At 29.5% G+C, this 10,036-nt stretch overlaps 1 protein-coding gene across 2 annotated transcripts in view; it reads right to left on the bottom strand.

Annotated features, from left to right (window-relative positions):
• Nucleotides 1-10,036, bottom strand: part of LOC107451256 (insulin-like growth factor 2 mRNA-binding protein 3) — a 68,256-nt gene that overhangs the window by 45,238 nt on the left and 12,982 nt on the right. Inside the window, exon 1 of one of the 2 annotated variants that reach the window (XM_016067299.4) lies at nucleotides 4,605-5,034. The exons of the other annotated variant lie outside the window; for it this stretch is intronic. Within the exon in view, the coding sequence (XP_015922785.1) occupies nucleotides 4,605-4,786 (182 nt within the window). The 5' untranslated portion in view covers nucleotides 4,787-5,034. Of the gene's footprint in view, nucleotides 1-4,604; nucleotides 5,035-10,036 lie in introns of those variants that run through there. 2 annotated transcript variants of the gene reach the window in all.

Here is a 10,036-nt window from a genome sequence, read left to right on the forward strand (position 1 = left end):
CCAAGAAAATATTTATTGAAATACAAAAATAATCGTGTATGTTGCTCTTTTTTTATTTCGTTTCTTTTGTATTTTGTGAATATAATTTAGCATGTGCGTAACAGAAATTTTCATGAAGAAATTCTCCGATTTAACTTTTTGAAACCACTCATTTTGGACGAAATTATTTAAATCTGTAAATTTTAAATGTAAATATATATTCTATGGTGGTTGCAGCAGACAAACCTCAATTCTCTCATTAAACATTTTTTGTGCTACTATGTAAGTTTAATTACCAACCTTTTTAGAGTTTTATACCGTAACAATTAGATATCTGCTGCACAATAATTGTTTAATACATAGGTGCACATTAATGTTATTTTAGCCATAATTTTTTAATATGCGATTAAATATTTTTAAAAATCAACTTATTTTAATTTGTAATTCAATACTTTTGCTTTGTACAACTGGATAAAAATCTGACAGTAATATTTAATGTTTTTTCAAACATAAAAGAGTCGTATATAAAATTTTGATAAAGTTACAGCCCACCATGTGACTGGAGCTTTTAACTGTGGCCCCCGGCCTCACGTAAATTGGAAACCCCTGGTCTAGATAATTCAATTCGTTACTGCAAAATGTAGGCTATTTAATATACTAATACAATTCCACCAAGCATGTCATATTGGCAGACTTTAAAAGGCTTGTAACTCAGTTAAAAAAAAATTTGAGCAGTACTGATAATTTTTGTGAAAATAAACCTCAGTGTCATTTACACTCCAATTTCTAGAAACTTTCAGAAATTTAAAATTTCCTAAAAATAAATTAAAAACACTGTTGGGTCTGTAAGATCAAGTTTTTAAAAAAGATTATTTTAACAAATGAAAGTTACTGATAATTGGAATAAATGAAAATGTTTAGAAAAAAAAGAAATTACATTTTTTTTTTCAATTGAGATAAATGCTTTAAAAGTAGGGGAATATGAAACTCTTCAATGGCAGAATTGCCTTTAAGTTAAAAAAAAGTTTTAAAGTAGCATATGAACAGTAACTTTCTCAACTAAAAAACTTAAAAACCATAATTTTTTTTTTCTTTTTTAATGTGGCTACCCATTCACACAACTACACCTTACTTGGTTTCTTAGTGTTTTTATTTTCAGAAAGTATCGTTCAGGATGCGCAGCCGAATCTCAACAAAAAATAAGCACCTTATACTTTTTAAGAATTCAAAAAATATTTTTAAGCAATATATACATAAACAAAATAATTGTCAAAGACTTCACATGATCATGATAAAAAAAACAAGATTCTGATATAGAACTCTATTTGATTATATTAGGAAAAAAAATCTTATTTTTGAAAAGGGAAAATTACGCACTTTTTAAAAACACCATGAAAAAAACACCTTTAAGGGCTTTTAAACAACGGAAATCGAAAATCGACACCTTTTAAAAATGTTACACACCATGTTAATGAATATTATTTATAATTTAAAAACTATTCACAAACTCTACCAAACAGTTAGTGTTTTTCTGAGGAAATCATAAAAGACACTGAATATAAATTGATTTGCCACATGATCAACAGGTATTCTTTTACAACAGTTCAAAATATCGCACATTTGAAGGTACTGCTATTTTAGCTTTAAATTTAAATATTGACTAGTTAAATTTTAAAAGGATTTAATATTTCATTTGATTCAATAATGTTTCTACATCTTGAAGTTCCTGAATGTTTTATTCAATTAATCACTTTGACTATATCAGGGGTCTTGTCTAGGTTTTTCTGAAAGGTACCTATTTTGTGAAAATAAAAAAATAAACACAAAAATATGGTTTTATCGTTTCTAGGGGATAAAAAATGAACTTTTAAGAAAAGGTATTTTGTGAAATTACTGTATGTCCTACAGTTGAATTAGTGAAGGTATCGCTAAACAGTAGTAAATTTCGCCTGGACAGACATCTGTATCTATAACAGGGGTTTCCAACTTACAAGAGGCCGGGGGCAGCAATTAAAAACACCAGTCAAATGCCAGGCTGCAACTTTATCAAAATTTTATATAGGACTCTTTATTGTTTGAAGGAACAATATATATTACTGTCAGATTTTTATCTAGTTATAAAAACAAAAGTATTGAATTATAAATAATAATAAATATTTTATTAGATGCAAATCCTGAGACATAAATGGCTTTTTGCACCACTGGTGCGTTAAATTTCACAGAAACAAAGAAATTTGTGTTTTTCTTACGAAGATTGTCCGCAAAAAATTACAACTAATATATTTTAGTTCGCGAGCCGGATGCGGTCAGGGGGCCGCCAGTTGGCATCCATTGATCTATAACATAAAATTTGCAAAAGTATTTTAGCGTAATCTACCAGTTCAGTTTCACGCTCCAAGGGTGAAATCTAGTTTCTTTAGGAACATGTCAAACAACCATTAAGAAAACATGTTAATATCTTTAAGTAAGACTATTTGTCGAGAAATAGTGCGAAAAACATTGAATTCGCTTAACTTAATAAATAATACTCTAACACTGCTTTTAGATATTTTTTTTTGGTACTAAGAAGAAAAATTTTAACATTTGCTATCTAGCTTAACTGGATACATTGTATAAAATTCATTAAGAGGGGATGTTTCTGTATTATGAGTAGTGCAAGTTATAATCGAAAAGGTACCAAATAGATTTTAAACTTGCAAATTTTTTTATAAAAAAAAAACTAGATGTTTGCTCAGGGGTGGCTATGAGTTATACCTTTAGAGTTGGTCCCTTTCAGTTTTTTTTTTCTCTTTTAAATTTCTCGAGGGGCTGCTGCCGTACATTGCCAACACTTGGGAGATTGTTTCGTCCACAAATCACGATACGGAAATCTGCCCTTCATTAGAAGGTACATATAGTTCATTTAATATACTTTGAAATAATGATATATATTTTTTTTCACTCACATGAAGAGTTAACAAAAATAGATATTTTTCTGTTAGTAGTTCACATGTAAAATCAACTATTATTTTTGGAGGGTGATAGTTATTTTGTGTAACAAAATTTTTTTTAAATTATGATTGTGCCTGGCTAACAGACATATTATTTAAGATAGCAAGGAGAATGTGCATCTATTTCACAACGCACTACAGATTACCTAAAACCTTCTGTAAAATGTTCCATTTTTGTCAAATTATGAAATTTAAGTAATAATTTGGTAAAAGTTGCTTTTTTTTTCTTGTTAAAAAAAAATTAAGGATACTTTCATATTGGAATCTGTCACACCAACTACAATATCCAAGGCACATATTGAATTTAATACATTCAGATTTTTAAAAAACCTGAAAGATTTTTTAAACATTACATTATTTGATCTCCTGCTGTGCTTTATCTAGCAGAATTAGCTTCTGCTTAAGTTTTTTTTAATTTGGATACATAAAAACAAGGTTCTGATTACAACAATGTTTCCACTCAAATCTGGGGGGAAAAAATTCCCTGCAGATATTATACACAGTATAATTAAGAGGATACACTGCACTTTTGTGTAAGTTATAATGTACTAACTATACTAAATTTAATTACAGGAGAAATTTAGAGAAAAAAAAAAAGGTATAGCTGAACATTTAAAACAAATGCTATAGTAAATTAAATAAATTAGAATAGCAGAAATATCCTAAATATGCCATAGATTGGGCTTTGACTGGTCACTATTTATATAAGGACGAAAATAAGAATCAAAATTTCCTGTATTTTCCCAATTTGTAAAGAAAAACTAACAATTACCTGTATTTTCCCTGTTATTTTAGGTGATTTCTAAATTCCCTGTATTTTTCAGGTTTTCCCTGTGGAGAGGCAACCTTATGATGAAGAGAGATACAAACACCACATCTTTCAGAGAATTGTTTTAAAGTTATAAATAAAGACGCCATGATGAGCAACAGAAAAATAGTGTTATTTTAAAGGTGAAGAATTAAATCCTAACTTCTCCTAAAACTACCCATGCATATAATAAAAGAAATGTATACAGCTTGATCTAACTCTTTGGAAAACTTTTAATGTTTACCTATTAAAAGATTTAGCACATTTCTATTTCGCGTAACTAACATATAATTAAGATAAGTTATGTTCAAGTCTCGAAGTCAAAATTGAACCGTTATCACTTCATAAGCCTCAGATCGAAGGGGTGGGGGGAAGAGGGGTTGAAGTTGATAGCATTTACGCGATGAATAGTTACAAAATATAATCCTCCTTTACATTTGGAAAATAAAATAGTGTCAAATGAAATTTTTTGCTGTCAGTTATAAGAATAATGAATTAACTGACAATGATATTTAGCTTAACGTAAATCAGCAGTGTGTAACTGAACGAGATATTCCGGCTAGCTCTACATGTAATTTTATATACATTACTATCAAACTAATTGCATAACAAGGCATGAAAATATTTCTTTTTTTTTCTTCATAGTTAAGTTTAATGTAATTTTTTTAATTATAATTTAGAGGATTGTTAGGTGAAATTAAATATTGACAGGAAATAAAGGGGTGGAGATATTCCATTCATTTAACACAAACAACGGCACTTGTAACACACTGGTGGCTATTTAAAATGTAATACAAAGCCATTTAAATAGCTAAAAATTTGCTTACCATCTTTCACTGGGACTTCGGGGCGCAATGGCGCTAGGAGTTCTCATCCAATGAGGCTGTCGATTTACCCAGGGTGGCTCAAATGCTGGTTCTGGTCGGTGATGGTTGTTAAAGCCGCCAGGAAAATCCCGAAAATTTCCTTCATGCCGGCGGCCAAGGGGAGGCACTTTGTCAAATGTCATCTGAATTTTTATGGAAACCGCGTTAAAATTTTAATAAGAGGTATTGATTTTTGGCGGATCAAATAACTTGAGGATTAGGCTTGTGCTTATTCTATGGTTAGGAGAGGGGGAAAAAAATCAAGCGAAAAGAGCCTTTTTACATACAAACACAAGGTCGAATTCACTGTATCCATCCGCGTATTCTTCCTATCAGCCAACCACAGGAAGAAGCATTTTGTGACGTAAACTGCGTGAAAGTAGGGAGCAAAGCTCTAAGTTTTATCAAGGACAACTCGCCGGCTTTTCTTTATGTATTCGATTATTTTTTTTTTTCAAACTTGAGTATTAAAATAAGAGATAGGATCTCACGGTTTTAAAATGCTAATTATTAAAACATCTTTATTGTAAAAAATATGTAAGCAGACGTTAAGATATGTATCTATTTTTTTTAATTCTAATGTTATTAAATAAAGGGAACAAATCTCTGTGTATTGGATTAGTTTATTGATTTTTTTTTTAATTCTGTATTTTCAAATTATTTTATTGGATTATACAAATTCTGCACACGCTATTTTTAAGGAGGAATCTTACTACGTTTATTTTTTAAATAAAAAATATTATAACATATTTGCCAAAAAAAATTCTAATCTACCAAAAGAAAAAAAAAATGCATGCACATAAAAATGAAACCGAAGTTTAACTTTTCTATTATTCCAAATTAAAGTAATAAAAATAGTGTTCTTGGTATTTCTAGACCTATCTTTGAATACAGAATAACAAAGATGGCTGAAACCTAAAAAGGTGACAGATTGTTTGTGTGTAGACAATAACAGAAAGACTGAAACTTAAGCGTGACAAATTGTTTGTGTGAAAACATCCAAAATCTTAAAATAATTCATCGAAAAAAAACCTATTATAGACTCGATTATCGAAATTTCATGAGATTTTATTCGACTTGATTAAACGGAACTTTTAAATTATTTTAGTTTCTTCGATAATAGAATTTTTTTTCTCGATAAATAATGACATACGTTGAAATACTTTTTTTTAAAATGAAACTAGAGTACCTTTTAAACCTACCTGGTGTTAAAAATATCATACAAATGGCTACGAATTTTGCTTTCAGTGTGAAATGTGCAAAAAAAAAAAAAATANGCAAAAAAAAAAAAAAAAATATGAAGAGAAAAAAAAAACTGCTACAAATGTAAAAACTCATTTTAGCCGTTTTTGCATATTATTTTAATAAGGAGAACATTTTATTTAAAAATTTATTTTAATGGTAGAAAAAAAAACTCTTGACTGAAATGAGTAGACCGAGTGCAGAAAATTTTAAAAATCTGGCTCGATTAATTTAGGTTAATATTACTACCGTTTCCTTTAACTAACAATCCAATAAATTCTGTATTAGAAAAGTAGACCCTGTAGTCAAGTTATTTTCAAGGAAAATGTGAAAAAAATATGCATTTTAACTATGGAAGCTAATAATAAATTTTTTAATTCAGTAAAAAAAAAAAAACCAATCCAGAAGACAAGAGAACTCCTGGATCAAGTATTGGGAGAAATCTGCTTTCACTAAAAATTGTTTTTTGTTTAACATTATGGGTGCCTAATTGCACTAGTTCTATAAGATACATTTTCGCTATTTTAAATTATATTTACTTAACTATACAATTTAATTAAAATAGGTTATACAATAAGCTGCTTTCTTTATAGCTGAATTCATCGAAATCTAGCCACAGATTTGCGTAGAGCAAAGCATCGTATGCCACAACTTTAAAGAGAATCCATTTCTATGTCCATTCCATTGTAAATGTTTGTTTTGATTTTGTGATCAAAGTTAAAGTGATATTCCACTAAGTTAGCTTTTTTAACTTTCGGATTTTTGCAAAAACTCTTATTTTCACTTACGTAAGTTTGATATTTTTTCATAGGCGCATTTCACCAGAACTGACTCCCTATTATGTAAGCATCAAACGTGGAGTTTTGTGATTTGCTGACAAGGAGAGAGACGTATGAGCAAGGACATTAAAATCTATTTAAATTTTAAAACCTTTCGTATGATGTAAAAAAAAATGGAATAATAAAATTACTAATTAAAAAAAAATCCAAATTTGGAATTAAATTCTGAGAAGAAAAAAAAAAAAGAGTTGTAAAATATTTCTTAGAACAGTTTCAGAAGTAAAGTACTTATATCACAAAAAATTTATAAAGAATATTTTACCGAAAAGTTTATAAAATGAATGAAAACTTGTGTTAAGTTGCATCTTTTTAGCTAAATTGAACTTAATATTTCGAATAATAGAGAGAAAATCAAAGTTAGCAAAAAACAAAGATAATGCAACTTTTGGGATTCATTTATTTTTGATGAGAGACGGAGGAATCAAACGATTTGCGAAGGCGTGATATTTGAGCAGCCCCTTATGGTCAAAAAGAACAAAACGGTGGTCCCCCCAATTCATACAGAAAGGTATTTGAAAGAAGCTCAGAAATACCTTCCGCAAAATACGTTAAGCTCTTTTTTTCTTCTCATTTTTTCAGTAAAAAAAATAATAAAGATAAAAAACCTCAGACGTTCTAATTACACTAATTGTTTACTTCAATATGAAAAAAAATATCAAACAGAAACAGGAGGTATTCTGAGGATATTCTAAAGAGAAAGGGGTGGCCTGCAGGTGCAGAAAGGGGCGTCGCTATTTACAATCACAGGGTTTTTTTACGACTTATTTGAAATTTTTCTCTTGGTGTTGCAGTGAATCGCAATTTTAATGCTATTTGATTAGGTAGTTTTCATCCTCACACCTGTATTTCACTCCCCCCCCCCAATCGCTCAAAAGGACTATTATTGCTGGGCAGGGCATTGGGGTTATAGTGAAAGATTGTGGTCATTGAAAAGAATTGACTGCGCATGCTCAAAACTGCGAAATGATGGGGGGGGGGATCACACTTTTCTAACGAATAATATCGTTTATCATAAGTAGGAATATATGTTATAGATAATCATTCCACAAACCAACGAGTTAAGCAATTTTTTTTTACAAAAATGTTCTTTAAAAAAAATATCCCTTTCTTTTTCCCTTAGTCGCGTGTATAGAGGCGTGCCTGTGGAAAGTGCTGACGTAAAATATCCTCAGTGGTAGACGGATCATGGGTAAGAGTTCCCTTGCCGTCGAACTAACAGTGGGAAGTTTTCGCTGCCATGCAACGCAAATGCGGGTTAGTTCCATCAAAAAGTACTCCACCAAGGCAAATTAGTTCCACTATACTTGATCCAGGAGTTCCCTGGTCTTCTGAGTTGGGTTCAAAATGACAAGGCTACGGAGTTGAACATGAGTAGCCGTAAACCCGAAATTGGGTCTGTTGTTCAACGACCGATTATGAAATAAAATATTGCAAAAATATTGCATTGTATTTAAATAAAGGTAGATTAAAATTAAATTAAAACTAATTATAAAATTATCTCATTTTAATTGTAATGCATTCATGTGTATTCAAAATCATCAATGGTTAGAAATAAAAAGTCTGTTCAATTTAATGAAGCGCAATTTAAAGCCTTACAAATATTTAAAAAAAAAAAAAATTCATGCACAACAACTGGTAGAATCCAATATTTTTTTTAAATAATTTTTAAAATAATCATGCTCTGCTAACTTAAAAACAATTAAATTTTAATAAATTCATTAAATATAAATAATTACGATTTGTTGTGACAATAAATACAATCAATATATATATTTTGGGTGAGAAAATTACTCTAGTGAGACTACTTTTTTTGACTGAGAATGGTTGGTTATAAATATCATTTTGTTGCCATTTACTTTGATTGTAAGAAACTCTTTTAAAAACAGTATACCAGTTTATAACTACAAAAATGTTTATAGAAGTGACATAAATGTAATGTAAGTGATATATATATATTGTAAAAGACTTATAAAATTTAAAAAATAGTAATCAGTCACTCGAAACAAGTTTGATAAATATTAAATAAATGTAATTTTTAAAAAAAAACAAAGCAAGAAATTGTGAGTGGATTATATTTTTGTAGCTCTGAATATTAAAAAAAAAAAAAAAAAAAAAAAAAAAAAAAAAAACCAGACAATAACGACGATTTGGATATAAAAAATAAAAAAAAAACAACAACAACTGACGATATGTTCTTAAATCTAACCATTCAATAAAAAAAATAAATAAAAAATCGAACTTTTACGAGTGGTTAAACTCTAAATCTATCAATTAATGAATAGAACGAAAAACATATCTCCGTAGTTATCACTATTAGCTGTTACCAGTTTTAAAATAATTAAAAAACATGTTTTTCATAATATAACAAAAATGTCAAATAAGAGGGTGGGTTGTTAAAAGCCACCAGATTGGACAATCGCCAGGCATTCATCTGACTTTTAACTTTAACTCTAAAACTTTAAATTAATGTTACTTTTAGTACAAAGTTTAAAAAAAAAAAAATTTAATAAATAAATTTTTAAAAAATTAAATAAAAAAAGTAAATTTTGTTTTATGGAACATATTTGAATTGAATCCAAAAAATGCTTAATATTCTATAACAGTGGTTTCCAACTGGCGGCCCGCGGGCCTCATCCGCCCCGCGAAACTTTTTTTTGTGGCCCGAGAACCAAAATATATTAGTTGTCATTGTTTTGCGGAAAATTTTCGTAGAAAATCTATATAGGTTTTTAAGTTTTATGTCTTAACAATTTGATATCTGTTTCACATTAATTGTTTGATATAGGTGCACATTAAAGTTATTGTAGCCAGAATGTCTTAATATGCAATTAAATATTTTTGAAAATCTACTTCTTATTTTAATTTGAAATTCAATACTTTTGTTTTGTACAACCTAATAAAAATCTGACAGTAATATTTATCTTTCCTTCAAGCATAAAAGAGTCCAATACAAAATTTTGATAAAGTTGCGGCCAGCCATTTGACTGGTGTTTTTAATTGCGCCCCCCCCCCCGGCCTCGTGTAAGTTGGAAATCCCTGTTCTATAACTACAATTAAATGACAAAACGTGGAGTTGTGAGTGGCAAAAATAGGCTATCATACACAATGTCCACCACTGAATTATCTATCTATATTATATAAAACGCTAATACGTACGTATGTATGTATGTATCAATAAAACCGATGATATTTCTTTTCTCGAGCTGGCAACAATTTTCATTTTTAATTGATTGGATTCGGCGCGCAAGAGCACGTAGTGAGCAACCAGATAACAATAACCAGAGTGAGCATTATCAGGTTGTTCAATTCAGA

The sequence above is a fragment of the Parasteatoda tepidariorum genome, chromosome 8, assembly GCF_043381705.1.
Source record: "Parasteatoda tepidariorum isolate YZ-2023 chromosome 8, CAS_Ptep_4.0, whole genome shotgun sequence".
Classification (NCBI taxonomy): domain Eukaryota; kingdom Metazoa; phylum Arthropoda; class Arachnida; order Araneae; family Theridiidae; genus Parasteatoda; species Parasteatoda tepidariorum.